Raw genomic sequence first — 19,913 nt, 5'->3', positions numbered from 1 at the left:
ATTCCAGAAAACGGAGAGATTGCTAGTGCCACCTCTTGGTGAGAAGGGCACAGAAAGACAGTCATTAGCATAATCCCAAAGAAAGGCATAGTGGGAAAAATAGCATGTGCTTCTAGGAAATGCTGTCCATTCTCTGACTGATCTCAAAGCAAGTACCCTTAGTGTGAGATGTTCGTTGTACTTAGTTGAATGACATCTTGTATTCCTGCAGTTAAGTATGTGCTTAAATATTTGGCTGAATACAAACTTTACTAACTAAGCAATGCTTATAGCAAGCTTTATTCTTGTAAAAAAAAAAAGTAAATATTTAAGTGTAATATTAAGGGAAGACATGCTAAATAAAAGTAAGAAAGTTGTCCTACCTTGTTTTATAATGGTTTTGTTTACAGGGATACCACATCCATGTAATTTTAGGCTGAGGAATACCATACACAGTGCATGTCAGCACTTGTTTGCTGCCCAGTAAATACAGATTGGGATCAGGGAATGAAGACACAGCATTTTCGTATATCTGGGGTTTCACTGTAAAGAGTAAAAATCGAAAAGCAATTAAAACAAGTTCATTTCCAATGTCTAGCATGATCATAAAAATACTACATTCCTGCAGTGTGAGTAACAAGAAAATTTCCCAGGAGAACAAAACAACCCAGCAGTCCTAAATCAAGTCAGATGAGCAGTTAGTAACACATTTAAGTCATCACAAATAAGTATGTGACTGTGGAAGACAGAAACCCTTCTAATGAAAACCAGTGTCCATCTTCTGACTCAAAGATCAGTCTGCCACACAGTATCTGAGGCTTGTATTTGGGCCCATGCAAGTCAGCAAGAAAACCCACAAAGTCCTGACCTGTGCAAGATCAATGACAATACAGCTGAATGAAAATTCAGCGTTTACATGTTCAGGAGAAGCATGGGAACAGGTTGCAAACTCACCATTTACTGTAAGAGTAACTGTAAGATTCTTCGACAAGTTCCACTGTCTTATGTTCAATATTATGGTGTAGTTTCCAGCATCTTCCTCAGCAACATCCTTGATGATTAATGAATAGTCTTTAACTATGTACCGGGCGCATTTTTCAGCAGCAGGTAGCCCATCTTTTAACCTGTTTAACAGAATTCCAAAAATCAAAATTTTGTAAACTATTTTTGGTTAAACTGCCTGTGTTCCTTCATTTCACAACACTTCTCAATCTTTGGGAAAGGATTTACAGTCTGAGATTCTGTTTACTAGAGGCTTCTCCTTCCCTTTAAAAAAGGATTGCTGATATTTGTAAAGAACTTTAGAAAATCTATTCTATACATTAAAATTTTTAAGGATCTGACAGGGCTCTATGGCATTTGAGAGTTGCTGAAAATTGCAACTCTATCTCTGAAGATCCCAATTGTCCATGCTTGTGCCACCATTTAGTCTAGAAGACAACCATTCTGGCTAAGAGTCGCTCATGGAAATAAAGGTTGCATCATCCCCGCAGTGACCATTTCTTTATGACCTCAGAATACATCCTGGGACAAAGGATTACAGTAGCCTAAGCACAGCTGTGATTTTAGGAAGAGGAAGAGTAAGTAGATTAGATAAGCACTTAAGAATCAGATATCCTGCTATCAAGTGAATGTTTCCAAAGATAACAGAAAATCAACATAGAAAGTACTAACTGTTGCTTACACACAGATTCCTGAAGCACAACATTTTTCTTCAAAGTCTCAAATACATTGTAAACTACATTTTAGTAAGTTGCAAGAAGATTGACATGATGTTAGTAGAAGGGTGCAATAGAGATTCACTATGATGATGGACTTGATCAAAATGATTCACAGGTTTTAATAAGTATTTACAGAAAACTCTTACTATTATTGAAGGAGCACTAAAAATTTGTTCAAAGGGCTATGGATTTAGGCATTTCACTGTATCTGTATTTTACAGAACCACAGAATAGTTACAGCTGAAAGAGCTTTTGTCGAGTCCAATCCCCTATACAAAGCAAGGTCAGAAGGTTGCCCAAGACCATTTTCAGTATGGTTTTGGATATCTCCAAGGATAGAGGACTCCACAGCCACTCTGGATTACTTGTTCTAATGTTTGACCAACCTCACAGTGAGAAATAAATAAAAAATTTTAAAATTATTTTTCAAATGTTTGGAGATTTTTTTATTTCAGGAGTTTTGGATCTATATGTCAATGGTCAATATAGTCAATAAGCCCAACCATTAGAGAAACAGAATGTGCCATATAAATGGCTAGCATCAGTGCCACATTCACCCCTTAATTTTCCATGTGGAGCCATAAATGTAAGGGGTTTGTAAAATGGAACAACATTTTTGGAGCAAAAGTGATTCCTGGCTGTGAGTAACATGACTTCTCACTGTTCATGTATGTGTGGTTTGTTTTCTTAATCAGTCTTGTCATTTTGTTGAAGTGCAATGAATTGAACAGAGTTACTGGTGTTTAAAACGATTTAAACAAAAAAACACTTCAGATCATGAATAGATAACATTGTTTTATATAAAAATAGTTTGGATTATACAAAAACTGTTCAAAAGACTTCTTAGCACAGTATACATGAGATAAAGTGAGTGCCCCCGTCACTAAAGTAGATCTACAACCTGCAGATCACAACATAATAGCACCAACTCCCTTTTTTTTTTTCGTAATAGTGCATGTCTGTATGACTCAAGTCAAACAGCTATTTTAATGAAAACCTTCTTTTCTTTCTCTTACTGTCTGAAAAGCAAGTTCAGGTCTCATATCTAAGTCTGAGTGAAGCTGAATGAGACACTTCAGTCAAAGCTGCTAGAGATGTCCATTGATTTCAAGAGGAGACATATTCAACACATTTGAGGATCTCAACTTTAAACTTTCCAGATCTCCTTTTTTGCGCTTGCAAAATGGAAATAATGTTCTCATAAATTGTTAGAACCCTGGGCAACTCTGAAACTTCCAAATAAACTTTTGAATTGTATTGCCTCCAGTTTGTTGTCATTTCAAGGGGTCCTATTCATCTAAGAAGAGGTTCAAGATGCATATTTGAAAGTAACTGTTGTCCTACCATATAACCTCTGGAGAGGGAAATGCCTTCACTTTCACTGACAAGCGATAGGATTTTCTTCCAGCTACAGCCTCCAGCGCAGTTTTTCTTCGACGTTTCAAATTAATGAACATTTTATCTTAAACAAAATAAAAAAGCGCACTGTATTACTGATTTTTATTCCTGCAAAAAGAGTTGCTCTACTAAAAAGAATAGGAATCCAAATAAAAATTATCGTTAATAATTTTGATGTTCCCACATGGCAACAACAAGAATAGAGCCTAAGCTCCTAGAGATCCGTAAAATAGAAAAGAATACCACAAATATACAAGAAACTGAGATACAGTTCCCAGGGCATGAATCTGCTTGGAGAAGATATGGTCTAGCCAAATTCATATTGTGCTTCATCCAGAAAAAAATGCGTAAGAGATTAAGTGGTTCTTGGTATGTGGGAAGCTGAACTAGATGATCAGATGACCTTTCTACTTCTACAGGCAAAGAATCAATTAATGTTGCAAAAGAAAATATTCTGCCAAAGAGGATTTAAGGGACCTTCAGAGAAATAGCAAAGGAAAAAGTAAGAAACTTTCTGTATCATTGGTAAACAGCTGTTTTATTAAACAAACAAATCTTTGTCACTTCACAGAACAATCTGAACCTGCTGGAATTTGCTCTTTTTCAGTTGTTCTGCCCCATATCTCCAACTCTCTGGCAACCTGATGGCTTTTACCAGAGGCAATAGAACACAAAATTCACACAATACATTGGAAAATATCTTTTCCTCCCCTGCCAACTTGTGCAAAATAAAAGATTCAAAAATGAAAAACTGTTTGAATGTCCCTTTGATAGTACCTATCAAATTTACAATCCAATATTTACTCATATTATGAATTGCAAAAGGATGGGGGAAATCCATTATACAAGTGCAATATTTATTCAAACTTGCTATGTACATTGAAAATAGCATGCAGAAGACAAATAAGTAGTTTAATTACATAAGTCATGTTATAAAGATACAACCCTGATTCTGCAAGCCTTTATTCACAGAGGCTCTTTCTAATATAGGTATCCCATAGATGGGGCTGCTTATGTGAATAAGAGTTTACAGGCTGACTTTGACAGTTCTAGTTTCTCTAACTTTAATTTTAATCTAAAACTCCGTTTCTGACAGCTTCAGTTAATTGTTTAAGAATATAGTAAGTAGGTATCATGATTCATCCTATGCTCCCAGAGCTGAAATAGAGAGAATGGACTGAAATACTCTCTAAGAATACCAACACAGGGTGCTTAGTCCACACTTCCAGGTGAGAGAGAAAAGATACACCACTGAAAACATGAACAAATCGATTGTAGAGGACACCCATCAGCCACTTGGTCTATAGCACCAGTGGTTCCCCAAAGATCCTGTAAAGTCCTACTTGTAACAAGATGCCACAAAGAAGGTAGCTTCTCCTGGAGTCCCAGTGCACAAAAGCCCTAATTCACATACTTTTGAAATAACGCCAGAAATTGCCAGACTTCACAGAAGGCCCAGGCAGATCACGGGGAACTTGTTTAAGGTTCCCACTGTGAAACCATATTAATGATTTGCAGTATCTTGTCCTTGTTAAATTTTTGAATGATCTACAAGCTCCCTGCTCCATGCAGAGCTAGGGTATCTATATCTTCTTAATTTTTCAGAGACAGCAAAGTATGAAGTGCCATACAAGATTCTTCTATTTAAATTCAGCTTGTACTTTTTTTCCCCAAAAAACTATGGTTTCACTGACTGCATCTGCTAGAACTGACTGAAGACAGCGTCATTGCAGTATTTAGCAGACAAAATGGATCAAATGGAACATTAACGTGTCTACTGGTAACAATAAGAAACGGTCATGGAAGAATTGGCACATGGTCTTCCTCCTGAGTACCCTTCCTCCCTTGTTTTCCTTTTTCTGCCTATGATGAATATGCTACAAATTCACTTCCACTTTCTGTCAAGATGTAAAGCTATCATATGACTGACCTTGGTATATGATCATTCTGTATTCTATAAATCTGCAACACTTCTTACCATAAACAATGACTGTTGTGTTAACAGCTTTGATCGAGGGCCCGCTCTTCACATGGCAGGTGTACTGCCCTTTATCAATATCACGCACTTTGTCAACAACAAGGATGCTGTAAAAAATATTAGCCTCTGTATTCTTCTGGTCAATTCGCTGCATTACGGAACCTCTTCTCCTTGTCTGTAAAAGCAAAAAAATGAAAAACAAAAAGCTTAATCAAGCCAATTTTCATGATTATTAGGATTTTTATTTTACTGTACTGCCACCATAACTTAATAAAAAACCCCAGATCCCTCTGTACAGCACAGATAAGTAATAAAAAGATGCTTAACATTTCCAGGGGGTCAACAATAAAAAATATATGCAACATTATATGGCAATTCATCCCTGTCTTCACCAAAGTTGTAACAGCATCTAAAGCAGTACTTTCCAGAGGAAGATCATACCTTCTGTACAGCCTGCCATACCAACATGCCCCTCTCCCCACTGCATTGTCCAGACTTGCTCCTAAAAATCACAATATGAAGAGCAGTACATGGTTTGGTGCCTGGATTCAGTGCCGTAGGCAGCAGACACATAGAAGAAGAGAACAATAACACAAGAAAGGGAGAATTCTGGAAATGCTACAGATGGAAAATGGACTAGATTTGGCAAGGGAATGGCAGGGTGGAACTGAAGATAATGAAAGTCTGAGGAGTTATTTCCTGCAACTCCCCCTCAACCTTTGGCCTCGAAGTTTATTTAACCCAGGACATTGTTGGTGGTTTATAAACACTGAGTACCCTTAAGTTACCATAAAAATAAAAACAAAGCAGAATTTCACAAGTGTGGTGCCCAGCTGGGGTTTGGTAAGGCAGCAATGAGCAATATAATATATTTGGAGTAATTCTTGTTGCTAAGTTGTTTACTTCTGGGGTGAAAAAATGCTAGAGAAAATGGTTACAGTATATAATAAATAATTACATTAATTTTTCCTATGTAATGCAATTATAATTTCAGCTTGTAATTAGACACAATGAATGACATAATAAATGATCTTGACTTGAATCATCAGCATAAATCAAACTGACATGAAAGGAATGGGAGTTGTAAATCTTAAGCTAATGTCAAATTTCTTATCAGCTTTACAAGGACTCCCTGGCAGTTATTCTGTAAGTGACAAATATTTATGAGGATGCTCCCAACACAGGGGGTGGAGAAACACATTCAAGATCACTCCTGTAGTTGTCAAAACAAGAGGACTGTGCATGTGACACTTGACAAATGAGATTTTGGCTAGCTAAATCATAATATCTTTTCTAAACATGCTCAGGTTGGGTGCCTGATTGTCTGCCAGTCTTTGAAATGAATGAGTTGAGAAAGCCAGCTTCACTGAAAACTTTTTTGTCACAAGAGTATGTCCCTGCCTGGAACTGGGTGATAAATTTTTATTATTTCATCAAGTCGAAAAGAAGCTCCCAGACATGAAACAATTCTAGTGTTCGCTTGTGATTATGCAATATAACCAAAGTACATTGTGTAAACATGTTTACTTATTCAATTAAGCACCAGAAAGAAAAAAAGGAACCTTAAGAGAGACACGTCAGCAAGGGTCAAAATGATGGAATGCAAACCACGGCAAGCATTCCAAAGAAGAATTCCTCCCAGGATGATAGATGCAGCATGATCTGTGGGAAACTTCTGGTTTCTTTATTTCAGTCACAGTGCTCACCTCCCCAGGATAAGTCCATGTCATCTGCACTCTGGTGTTCCAGGCTGCAGTGACAGTGCAGTTAAGTGCTAGGCTGTCTCCCTTCAGCATCTTGACAAGACGTGGGGTGTTTAACTGAACATCAAAAATTGTGTTGGCTGCATGTGACAAAGAGAGAAAAATTAGTAATGTCAGCAGGGAAGAGTGCTTTCTGAAAGACAGGGAATGGTGAACGCTACATACTTTCTCGATGCGTTAGGTATTTTGTGCTATATGTGTGTCCATCGATGGTTGTCTCGCAGCTCAGGAGCCCTATGAATTTGTAGGTTGCTTTAGGTATTCTGAAGCCTTTCATGCTGTCCCAGATTATTGTCTTGCCATCAGGAATTAGGGTTTCTCGTGGAATCTGGAAGTGTCAAACACACATCATAAAAACAACTCCTCCTCATGCTTACTCTCTAATCAAAGTACCCTAATAAAAAGGAATGAGTAAAAAAACACCCTAAAAAATGCCAATCAAAGTAGAAAGGATGACATTTAATGATGCAGATTTTTCAAGTCACATTTGCATCACAAAATAAAGGAAAAATCTGGGTGAAGAATGTGAATGTTGTATTTGTTTCCAAGATTTCATTATTTATAACAGGATGTAATTTATGACACAATAGATTGACACTATCATTAACTTCAGCACTTGGGCTGCTGGTCTGTTGGCTCCTGGTTGGCAGCTAAAGTGCTCATATTTGCACTCTGTTTCACCACAGAGACACAAACACCCATTTTTCAATGGAGGTGACAAATGGACTTAGTTTGCTGTCATTTCATGGCTTTAACAAATTATTGCCAGGATTCAATTTGATGCATCTCTCATTTATGATGTCCAAACAACTTAAAAAAGAAAAATAAAGTATTGCCATGTGGGATTAAGCATTCACTTTATCAGCAGTACAAGTTATATTTTACATTAAAATCCTTTGTGCTTTAAGCCCCATATTAATAAGATATAAAGAAAACCCTGAAAAGGCAAAGCATGACATAGGAATTGAAGGTCAGACAAAATCTCATGCTTTTTTGTTGTATGTTATTGATGGAATAAATGCCCCCATTTGGGTAACACAGAGATCAGACATGGGTACAAAGTCTGGATGTGACTCTACTCTGATAACACCTGCTTTTATGGTAAAAAGAAGATATTTTTAAAGATGGCATGGAGCAGAGTTTAAGTGAATTGGGGCCCTAAGCAAAGATCCCTGGATCAACTAAGCACCTTGCAGCCCATCACTTCTCACTGTGCACCAGTCACATATTGACCCTTCATCTCTTTCTTCCCCTTTATTTGAGCAGAGGACTTATGTGTTGGCCACCCCTCTCCTTCCTCCAGCCAAAGCCAGCATGGGTGGCTGTCGGAGGCTGGGGGAAGCACAGCTGTCCAGCTCCTTCCTGTGTGGTACAGCTTCTCTCCAAAATGTGGCATCCTTGATGCTGCCTGCTCAGTGTATGCAGAAAGCTACCCTTGAGATCACATTCACTGATCTCATGCCATTTCTTCCAAAAGAAATAAACGCATGATGAATCAAATAAACAATAAATAGAGAGCACAAAATGCTCTGGTAGAATTCCTTATCTTTACAACAGCTGATAAGGTGCTATAATAAGCACACAAAACGTGGGGGAAGTGTGTGTTACCCCCCCCCCAACGTAAAGTCCATTATATTACAGACTGCTAGCTACCATTCAACAATATCTTGGCTTTTAAGAGCTCTGTTGCCATTCCTGTTCTAAATGAAACAAAACAAGATACTACAACAAGTCCCTTTCAGAGGGTGGAAATCCCAGGACTTTTTCTCAGATCAGAACACGGGTGGTGGTTGGGTGCTTGCCCTCAGAGCCCTTCACAGCTCTACCCTCTCTCCTTACTTGCTTCAGTTTCTTACCCAGCTCTCCTCCACACTGTTCTCCTCTGCCAACCCTACTAGTTCAGATGTCCTATGTTCCACTCTCAGAGAATGAGAGTTGCTTTGCTCTTCCCTAAACCAGCTTCCAGGCCATCAACTACAGACATGCTGATCACTGCATGGATGATAAAGGACAGAGGATCCCAGAATCACACAATAATTCAGGTAGGAAGAGACCTCTAGAGATCATCTGGTCCTGCACCTGTGCAGAGCAGGGCCCATGTAGTTCAGGGCCTTGTCAAAAACTTGGCCATTTGGTCATCACAAAGAGATGTAGAAAACCTATGAAGTGTTGGAACGATGAGGTTTCCACTGAAGTAGCAGAGGATAAATTCAGCTGCAATAATAGCTTACAGACGGGTACCAGCAGCGAATCAGAGGCATTCAAAGAATCAGTTTGTTGTGACGGCTGCAATAAACATGGAATTTATTGTCTACATACTTATCTGCATGAACCACATCACCATGGCTGCCAGTGCAGTCCTGGTCTTTTACCTTCTTTGTTTCAAACTAAACTTCAGTTTCTTTTGGTATAGGCTGTGCCTCCTTCTTTGCCCAGCACCAACCACTAAATCTTTTTGCTACCTAGTAGCACTAACACAGTACTACTGTAGTGGGTTGGTTTTTGGATTTTTTAGGCCTTCCTTAGCAATGGGGGTCAGAAATCTAAGGAAGTATTCCATATCATTCCTTTCCATAACACAACATATAAATAAGGCGTAGATAAGAGAGCTCGTTCTCTTCTCTCTTCCGGTGGCTGAAGGCGACAGGTCTCTCCACAGATGGTCTTTGCTTGTATAGGCCAGGGCCTGCCTGCTTGGACCTGCCGTTGTCTCCAGTCCCTTTGGAAGGTGTGGGAAGTTGGCTGGTACCTTGCACAGTTCTGCTGCTGCATTCAGGGGAGTATTAAATTTGTTTTTTGCATTTATTCGCTAGCTTTCTATTAACAGAGTATATTTGAAGGATATTTGGGGCTTTTTTAGGTTTTTTAATCCCTTTTTTCCCCCTCAGGAGCTCCCTACCATGTGTACAATATATTCAAATTGTATATATAATTGTAAATATATGTAAATATATATTTTTTATATAATTTGGTTGGGTTTGATTTCTCTCACTTTCTATAGGGTTTTTTCCCCTTTACCTAAAGGGGGAGGGAAGGAAAAGGCTTTCGCTGAGCTTTGGAGATTTGATGGGAAGCCAGCTCGAAACTTGCTCAACTACCACACAGGTTTGGGTACATACATATGGGCAAGAGTGCATAGACAAGGTGTGGTTCCCCACATTTCCAAAGGTAGATTTTACTGGAAAGAGCTAGCTGAAAGCTTAGTAAAAGTGTACATTAGAGTTTTGAATGCCTATCCTTTCTTTCATGCTTCCCTTCCCGTCAATTTGGGAAGCATGAGGTGGCATTATTAACAATTCAGACCACATGACTTGCAACATCCCTGGGTTTTTTTCCTCTTTTTATTATTTATGCTGAAGCTTATTTACCTCTCTTCCCATGAATGGCATTGTTGACTTTATGACAGACAATCCAGAAAGAGAATAAACAGAGGGATCAAACCACTGTACCAAAAGGTGATGCTTTCTTCATTTAGCAAGATTAAAGCAAATTAAGAGGTAAGAGAAGTACACACTTTACTTGCAGTAAGGATTATCTTATTTTAGGGATCTTAAATGAGGCAGCCAGAATTGTATGGATAGGAATGATGGTTTGAGAGGGTCTGGATATCAAGGTCTTAAGCATTAGATCAAAACTATCAATTGATTTCACAGTCTTCATATGATGAGGAAGAGAAACAGACAGTAGTTGTTGCAGATAAAGGTTATAACAGGACCTGAAGGCTGAATTTGAAATAGGAATTAAAAGCTCCATCCCCAATTCCCAATCTGTGTTATTAGCTTCTTGAATTTTGAAGATCTTCCTCCTATGTTGTATATGATTGCCATGCTGTAAAATACAACTTTTACAGATGTTCAGCTTGGAAGTGAGAACAACACAGTATCTCGAAAGAGCTGACTAAGGTAAAGATGGAAAAGAAATCATTTGAGTGTTGAAGATGGATAATAAACCTTTCCCACATTAGTCCACTAAAAATAAGAAGTAGCACTGCACAGGAAAAAAATGCTGGAGGCAGTGCTCATACACCTGTAGTGAGTCCTTCCAGAAGAGAGAGATTGCAAAAAAAATATTTCATATTTTTACTTCCTGACCATGTAGATGAAGAACCTAATGACTCTAATGGTGGGATTTTCTTTCCAGCTCCAGAGGACTGCATTACATGGGAAGAATTCAGAGATGCTGCTTGCCACTGTAGCAAGAAAATTTGTGTGGTCAAAGCTCAATTGGAGTTCAAGCTTGTCAGAAATGTGGAGGACAATAAAAAGAGGTTTTTTCAAATATATTAATGGCAAAAGGCAGTATAGAAATATCATTGGCCCTTTACAGGATGAGGATTATCCCTCACAAACAGAGACGGAGACAACACTTTCTTTGCCTCTGTCTTCAACATGGGTGACAGATCAAGGGGATCTCAGTGTCCTGAGCTGAAGGACCAAGACTGTGAGAATGATCAGCTCCCAGATGACCCTGAAATTGTGAGGGATCTGCTGCTCCAGCTGGATCCCCACAAGTCTATGCAGCCTGATGGGACTCATCCCAGCTGGCTGATGTCATTGGAAAGCCTCTCTCAGTGATTTCCGAGTAGTCTTGGGAATCCAGAGAGGTCCCAGCTGAGTGGAAGCTAGTAAACATTGCCCCAACTTTCCAGAAGAGCAAGAAGGAGGACCAAGGAAACTAGAGGCCTGTCAGTCTCACTTCAGTGCCTGGAAAGAGCTAGCTGAAAGCTTAGTAAAAGTGTACATTAGAGTTTTGAATGCCTATCTTTTCTTTCATGCTTATGGAGAAGCATGTTATGCTCCTATGTTATGGAGAAGATTATTCTGGGAGGTGTTGAAAAACACCTGAAGGACATCATCATCATTGGTCACAGCCAACACAGCTTCATAAGAAGAAAGTCCTGCTTATCAAACCCGATAGTTGATCAAGGAAAGCCAGTTGATTTAATCTTTCTGGATTTCAGTAAAGCTTTCAATACTATCTCTCACAGGATCCTTCTGGACAAGATATCCAGCACACAGCTGCATAAATACATCATGTGATGGGTGAACAATTAGCTCACACATCAAGCACAAGGTAATAGTGGATGGTGGGGTAACATCAGACTGACAATCTGTCACTAGTGTCCATCTTGGGCCCTGTGCTCTTTCACACCTTCATAAATTACTTGGAGGCAGGACTGGAAGGGATACTAAGCAAGTTTGCAGATGACACAAAACTGGGAGGAGCTGTTGACTCCTTCAAAGGCAGGGAGGCCACAGCTAATAAGACAACTGGGCATTCACCATCTGTATGAAGTTCAACAAGGGGAAGTGCCAGATTCTGGGATGGGGCAACCCTGGATACTCATACAGACTGGGGAAGGAGATGCTGGAAAGCAGTGTCATGGAAAGGGACCTGAGGGTCCTGGTCGACGGCAAGTTGAATATGACTCAGCAGTGCCCTGGCAGCCAGGAGGGCCAACCCTGTCCTGGGGGGCATGAGACAAAGCATCACCAGCCGGTCAAGGGAGGGGATTGTCCCACTCTGCTCCACACTGGAGCGGCCTCACCTTGAATATTGTGTGCAATTTTTGAAACCACAATATAGAAAAGATATTAAGCTACTAGAGAGTGTCCAAATGAAGATGGTTAAGTGCCTTGAGGGGAAGCTGTATGAGGAGCAGCTGAGGTCACTTGGTCTGTTCAGCCTGGAGAAAAGGAGACTGAGGGGAGACCTCATGGCAGTCTGCAACTTCCTTGTGAGGGGAAGAGGAGGGGCAGGCACTGATCTCTTCTCTACGGTGACCGGTGACAGAACCCAAGGAAATGACCTGAAGTTGTGTCAGGGGAGGTTTAGGCCGAATATTAGAAAAAGGTTCTTGCCACAGAGGATGGTTGGGCACTGGAACAGCCTCCACAGGGAAGTGGTCACAGAACCAAGTCTGACAGCTCAAGAAGCATTTGGACAATATTCTCGGACATGTGGTGTCACTTCTGCAGATGGCCCTGTGCAGGGCTAAGGATTGGACTTGATGATCCTTGTGGGTCCCTTCCAACTCAGCATATTCTGTGATTTGGTGATTCTGGGGACACCGACTTCTTCCTTTATTATTGGTGGAAAACATAAAATAGTTCTTGCCATTTCTTCAGGAGTAGTATGCCTGCAGCTGTGAAATGCATTTAACACGTTTCTTAATCACTATGGGAGCACAACCTTGCTGGAATCTTCATATAAGGGTGTCACGGATGATAAATAAAGTAAGATATGATGTAATGCACTGTAGCGTACAGGCTTCAGGAAATTCTGGGATTAATTATGGAACACATTTTTTTTCCTGGAATGCAAAACATGTAAGCAACCAATCCTTTCTTTCAAGACTTGGCTCCGCCTTCTCTTTCTCCTTCTGAGAGCATTACATCTATTTTTGATGGTGTAAAGATGTATGCCTTACACCACAATGCCAAGCAAAAGGCAAGGTGATATTAAAAAAAGAGTAGCTATGTCTCAATCTTCTCCGAATAAGGAAAAATATTTTTTTAATATTGTTTAATAGGAGAGAAACCTGTCAGGAATTTTCTTAGTTAGAAATTTAATATGCTGAGATTTCAGATGCAACACTGCAGTGCCCAAATAAGTTCCCACTTTACAATATTTTCTCTATGGAAAGCTAAGCCTCATTTACTTTTGATTCCATAGCCACAGTCTTGTGTATCTTCTTGCAGGATAGCTGTGTGTCTGTGTCTGTGTGTGTGTGTGTATACATAGACACACATAGGGTAATATCCTGGGTCAGGTCACTTTCTTCTCTTTACATTTTCCTTTCTTTCATGGGATTTAATAGGTGCAAACCAAGAAGAAAAATCAGTATCTATATTAGCAAAGTAGCACTGTGTAGAATTGGTAAACCTCCAGGTCATGACAAAACACAGAATCAAATCTATGGCTGGTGTAAAACTCTGCAGTCGAGAGGAAACAAAAGACTTGTATTGAACTAGATAAGCATCTTATGGTGGTATTGTTTGGCAATTGCATATTATTTCATAAATTTCATTTCTCTTCCTTTTAACAGTGTCAACTTTCACGCCACCATGTACAGAACTCCTTTTATTTAGAAACAAAACATCACAGGCACCTCCACCTAATTTTTAAGCAAAAAACTCTGGAACTTTAAAAAATGCCCCATTCTCTGTCTTGATACCAGGTACTTTACTACATACATATAGTTCAGTTAGTTGTCCATGTAACCCTAAAGGCACCTAGGAAATAAATATTTTTCCCAAAACACGAAAATGTCCATTTTTTTTTCTAAAATTAGTCCCACCACATCGAACTCTGCTGTTTCCCTGCAAAATTTCCCCATAAAGAAAAACCCTCTCTTTATGTGTAAAAGGAAGCAGCAAAGGCGCTGGTGGGAGTGAGGTAGGGCAAAGGCTTGCAGAGATCCTTGTCCAGCCCCAGCAAGTCTCCAGGGACTGTACTTACTGGCTGTTCCAGAGGACAGAAGAGGAAAAGGGAGGAAGGTCAGAGGAAGAGGTGAGAGGAAATCTTTTCTCCTAACAAGAAATTCCCTTCTGGACTTAAGAAACCTTTGTCAGTGAGTATTTCATAAAGTAGTATGCAAAGTTTAAGTTTCTTCAGAAAATTGTCACTCAGTGTAGGAGATTTGATGAAGCCCTTCTGTGAGATACAAAACAAAGCCTCCAGGGTTGAAATATTTCTGCACACACTGACACCAAGAAATGTTGCATAAGAAACACTAAGTTGTTAAAATATTTCAAAGACCTTGCAATAGCTGTAAACAAACAAACAAGCAAACAAAAAGCATCATCTATATTTACACTTTCAGAGCATGCTTGGATCAAGGTACCTTTTTTAAAGTAACAGCAATGTTTGGTGCTGTGACTCTGCATGGGATGATCATTTCTCTTCCCACAGTCATGTGTATTATTTTAGGTATATCACTGTGCATCTCTACAAATGGATTGCTTGTATCTGCAGAAGGAAAAAAAATGGGTTAATATCTGAAACTTTAAGACAGTGCATGGAAATTGTAACAGTGCACACAGCCTTGAAAGAACAGACTAACCCTGTCCATAACAAAAGCTAAACTAAGTCCTGAAATCCATCTTCTGTTTATTTTTGTCTAAACATGTTCAGCAAATTATTATTAAATATTTGAAAATATTATATTTATAAATATTTATAAAACTAAGTATTTATCATTCAATAATACTTGAGATCTCCTTTAAATTTCCAGAGAGTTGAAGTCCATTTTTCCCCGTTTACAGCAACGTCTCTACTGCTATGGGCCTAATTCATGCCAGTTCTATTTATTATCACCAGGAAAAGTAATTATACGAGAAGTGAGCTGAAATTCTCTTATCAGGAAACCTCTACGAAGTACGTATTCCTGCTGTCTGCAAGGAAATTTATAGGAAAAATTCATGTTGGCTGCACTAGGTAAAAATCTACTGTGATAATCCAGCCATATTTTCAACTCTGAGAATACAGACTACCAAGAGTTAATTCTTCTCCTCTTTCCCACTATCACAATAGCTATGTGTCTCTTTTTTAAGTGACAAGGCAAATGAAAATGCCAGGAAAACATTAATTCCTCTTGACTCAATAACTACAGCTTGGCAGAGTAATTTACCGTCCCTTGAACAATCCCTTTAACAAAGGGCATTGTCATAAATAGCTTGCTCTGGGAACAAGGAACATTGCTGCTGCTATTGTTTGGACCACTTAACAAAGAGGGGCTCAAGCTACAGTCTCTAGCTCCAAATCTTCTTTGCAGGTGTTCAGATCTGAAGGTTCAGTTTGACTACCTCCAAATTCACATAAGGTTTGGTTTTTAACTCCTAAAAAAGTGGAACATTCAGATCTTAATTCCATGCTTATCTACAGCTCTGATGTTTTTTCAGGCAAATCCCATTATTTTCACTCGGTCAAAAATCTTACAAATAACAATGGAAATCTTACTTGGATAAGAAATTAGTAAAGCTAGCAAGAACCAATCCCTTATAAATCCTCAAACTGTAATACTTATTCAAGTGTTCTGACCCCAGACTTCTGCATGTTGACCTATGTTCACTCAAGTACTTCTTCAAATACATTAGTTTTGCATCTCGTTCAAAAGTATGATATGCACTTCCTGGTGTCATCAAGCTGTTCTGCCCTTACAATCCTCTTTTCTTATTGTATGCAATACTTTTGTTTGAGATATCAAAGAGGAAGAGAAACAAATTCTACTCTAATTTATACTCTATAAGGCAGAGTATCTCAAATGTAAAGAGGTTTAATGAAGCTGTTACACAAGCTTTCTGAAATGAAATCCACAAAGTATTATTTAATAGTAGGTATTAAATATCCACTGAGACAGCAAAAGGAACTTATGACTAATAGAGGACACATATGTAATAAAAAATGCCCTAAGGACTTGTTAGGCTGATATTTCCTCTGCAGTGCAATTCAAGGATAGACCAAGAATGAACCTGTTTGTAACATGGGGAGAAGAACCTTTTTTGTTTCAGGGGCTGGAGCCACAGAAGAGGTCACCTGCCCCTTAATATCACCAGACAAACCGATTTACTACTCCCCAAAGTCTCATTTGTCTTTGTCACGAAATTAAGAGCTCCTGCTCAAAACCAGCAAGCTTTGCAAAGTAGCTTCCTGTATCATAATCTCCAGATCATTTTAAGTGTGAGGAAGAGCTGTTCTGTGGACTACAAGTGCTGTCTGCAGACAGAGTGTCACCACCGACTGATGCCAATATCGAGGCAGTGGGGGTTGTGCAGCTCAGACCTCACAGGATTCCTGCCTATCTGAAGACAGGGACAGGAAACAAGCATAAAACACCATGTTTGGTTTTTCTTTCTTCTTCTTCTTCAATGGAAATTCATGTTTGTGCCTGGAGAAGTCAACGACGTGCTCTGTAAAAGTCAGCTGAGCACCCTGGTTGCTCTAGGTAGGCTTTGAAGCTCAGTCACAGCCTTTCTTGGTACACTCCCTGCAGTGGTACACCAAGGCGTCTCCGTGCCCCAGCTATTCGCGTGCAGAGCTCCCACTGACATCACCGGGGACTTCCGCCATGGGCTGGAGGGCAATTGGTGGCCCCAAGTGCTCCAAATGTCTTCCTGCTTTTGATTAAAAGAAATACGCATCATGTTTCCTAGCACAGTTTTGTTTTCATAATGAGCGTGGAGGCTTTTCCTGATTCCCTTTGATTTTATTCTCCTTCCAACTTAGAGGCCATAAGGGGATACTCTCAGTGCCTCAAGACTGGAATCTGGTGTGGGGTCTACCAGCCTGTAACAGGCAAAGTTGAACACACAGCAGCACCAAGGAAGATTATGCCACATTGGCACAGTATGCCAACAACATGGAATCCTTCTGTCCCCCAAGCAATACCATTCCTTGCTTGTTTTTCCATCTCTCTGTCCCATTACAACCCCAGCTATTGCCACTAGCTCCTGCTACCTTTCCTCTCAATTTCTTCCTGAGGGGAGGTAAATGGCATCCTTCCTTGAACAGCTGGCTGGCAGCACATGTGGGATGACCTAACCTTCTGCCAGCAGTCTTTTGGGCCAGCTCCACTCACTTTTATGTTCAGAAAGCTCTAAACATAAAATGAACATTACAGACTGACCTATCTTGAAGACCACATCCAAGTTACATGTTCAGCTTCATTGGGATTTGGAATGGAAGATCTAAGAGAGTTGAACTTGTTTTTTGAATTATTGATTGGTTTTGTTGGTTTCACTTTTTTTTCTTCAGAGCTGCCTGCAAGGGTACCAAAATGAAAGCTGGACAGCCAGAATATTTCCATATGTTAAAGGTTACTTTAAAATTCAGCTTAATGTATTTTTAAATTGTGCCTGGAATAAATGACTCTGTGCTGGGTTGACTGTCATCCTTACAATATCTCTCAGTTTCAATCAACATGAAACCACAAAGAGTATTCATGAAGTCACCAAATTCATGAAGGTCACTTGCTATATTGTTTAAGAACATAAATACTGGCTTTTTACTAAGCTGGTTGGCAGCCAGATAAAAACTTGATAAGAGACTTAACACAAGCAATATTATGTCTGGTATCAGTAACCTGTCTAAGCTATTTATGGGGTTTGCACAAACAGCTAAATTAGCCAACACTGAAATGCCAAATTCAGAAAGTGGAGAGGTTCATTATTTCCAAAAGCTTTGGCTCCTGTTCTTGGGTTTGTTTTGTTTTTAATAATCTGAGCTATGTAATTCAGAGGATTTACATATACATTTGCAAGAAAAAAAGTCTCTGCAGGAAAATCTAAGCTCCTTGAAATCTCTGAAAGCTTGTCCTATGAAGTTCTTCCGAAATGCCTACTTACACTTGGCTCATCATTAAGATTCTTTTCAGGCTAAGAGAGGTAAAATATTTTCATCATATTCACACAAAACCCTTTTCCCTCATGCACGTGAAAAGGACCAAAGTCTTTAGTAAAGAATAGATATGCAGACCTCATTGAAGTTAATGGGCCAATTGCCAAATTCTTTTTCCATTGCAGGGATTCATCCTAATTAACTCCTTTTATCCCAGATAAATCATTGGGGCTGTTCAGAACGAATTCCAGAAGAACCTTGTGTGCTAAGAGTGGTTCCAACCTCACTTAGGCATCTAAAATACAGACATTTCTCACTGAGGTAGGAGCCAAACTGTTACTGTTGTCCCTGGGCAGAATGGAGGAATTTTGCAATGGGACTCATCTACTTTGGACATCTGCTTTACCATGAGATGAATCATGCTCCAGCAAAGGTACTTATTCAAGCTGCTCACATGTAGGTGCCTAGGTTCCTTAAGAAAAAAAAGAAATCCCATTTTGTATGCCTTATTCTAAGCAAAGGTTGTTCCACTTTTGTCTCTTAGCCTGTAAAATAATACTCTTCAAATACAAAGCATGTCTAAACCTTGAAGGAAGACTTGAGATATAAAGTATTATACTCCTTTTTTCTTTTTCTCTTTTACCTGGACTTTTGTTCTTATTAATTAATATCTAGAGCACATTCAGATACAAAGAACTGCTAGTATAGTTGTGCAACGATTTTCAGGCCAGATTGGTTTGTTTTCCTTTGGGACTACTTATACAATGCTGTGACCAACATAGGTCCATAACACAAATAACACACCGTTCAATATCTTAAGGAAAAATAGTCATATTAGCCAAGAAATCCATGCTAGAGCAATTGCTATGTTCAGCAAGCAATCCCTAGAAAGGCTAACAGATATTAGGAGTGCTCTTTCAGATTTATCTCTCCATTATGACAATTCATCCTGGAAATATATTTCTTTCAGAAGGAGCTATGAGCCTTGGTGAGGGAGAAGGACCCTGGAGGAGGCAGCATGTAGCCTTTGATGCTGCCAAGGGCTCCACGCATGCTTTGCTCAACAGTGTCCTACGATATGAAATCCATGTACACACAATGACAAAAGCATGGCAACTATAGGCAATGGACGTCAGCAAGTCCTAGAGGTCTCTCTTTTGTAACAGGAACCTCATTAGACACTAAAAATGTGTCCGCATACTTGATACAGCTGCAACATAGCTTAATTCCAACTAGTTTCCTTTTCATAACAGAAGCACTATCATATTATTGACTCTGACAGCATAAGCCAAAACTGTACTGCTCATATGTTAAAACTGTGCCAAAAGCAAAGACTGAAAAAAATGCACAGGGGAGGAAGAGTTCCCCAGGTCTCGGCAGGTTCTTCTATTAGTACATTATTTGTGAACAAGAAGAATAAAGAAAAAGTAGGAAAATCTCCCTTTCTGTTTGTTGGCTTCCAAGGTGTTTTTTCTTACTGCCTTTTTTTACCTGTTGAATTATTTTGACTTTGATGCTTCTGATCTTAAGAGACCCTTTTAGAGAACTCTTTGGATGCCCTCCATGTTCTACAACAATAGTATCTTTAGGATAACAGGAGTCAATCCACTCTAGCTAAATCTTAAATGCATGTCAGTTCTGGGGCTGGATCCAGCTAAATCTTAAATGCATGTCAGTTCTGGGGCTGGATCCAGCTAAATCTTAAATGCATGTCAGTTCTGGGGCTGGATCCAGCTA

At 39.4% G+C, this 19,913-nt stretch overlaps 1 protein-coding gene across 1 annotated transcript in view; it reads right to left on the bottom strand.

Moving 5' to 3' along the window:
* FLT1 (fms related tyrosine kinase 1) overlaps positions 1–19,913 on the bottom strand; it is a 111,334-nt gene that overhangs the window by 71,344 nt on the left and 20,077 nt on the right. The window contains exons 4-10 of the mRNA XM_027651768.1: positions 14,686–14,810; positions 7,005–7,167; positions 6,783–6,919; positions 5,077–5,251; positions 3,045–3,162; positions 934–1,103; positions 363–522 (exon numbers count right to left, since the gene is read on the bottom strand). Coding sequence (XP_027507569.1) covers positions 363–522; positions 934–1,103; positions 3,045–3,162; positions 5,077–5,251; positions 6,783–6,919; positions 7,005–7,167; positions 14,686–14,810 — 1,048 coding nt within the window. The remainder of the gene's footprint in view (positions 1–362; positions 523–933; positions 1,104–3,044; positions 3,163–5,076; positions 5,252–6,782; positions 6,920–7,004; positions 7,168–14,685; positions 14,811–19,913) is intronic.

Source organism: Corapipo altera, unplaced genomic scaffold (genome assembly GCF_003945725.1).
Source record: "Corapipo altera isolate COAL_440 unplaced genomic scaffold, ASM394572v1 0, whole genome shotgun sequence".
In the NCBI taxonomy this organism is placed as follows: domain Eukaryota; kingdom Metazoa; phylum Chordata; class Aves; order Passeriformes; family Pipridae; genus Corapipo; species Corapipo altera.
Note: the sequence above shows the minus strand (reverse complement) of the source record. Positions and strands in the feature narration are given on the sequence as shown.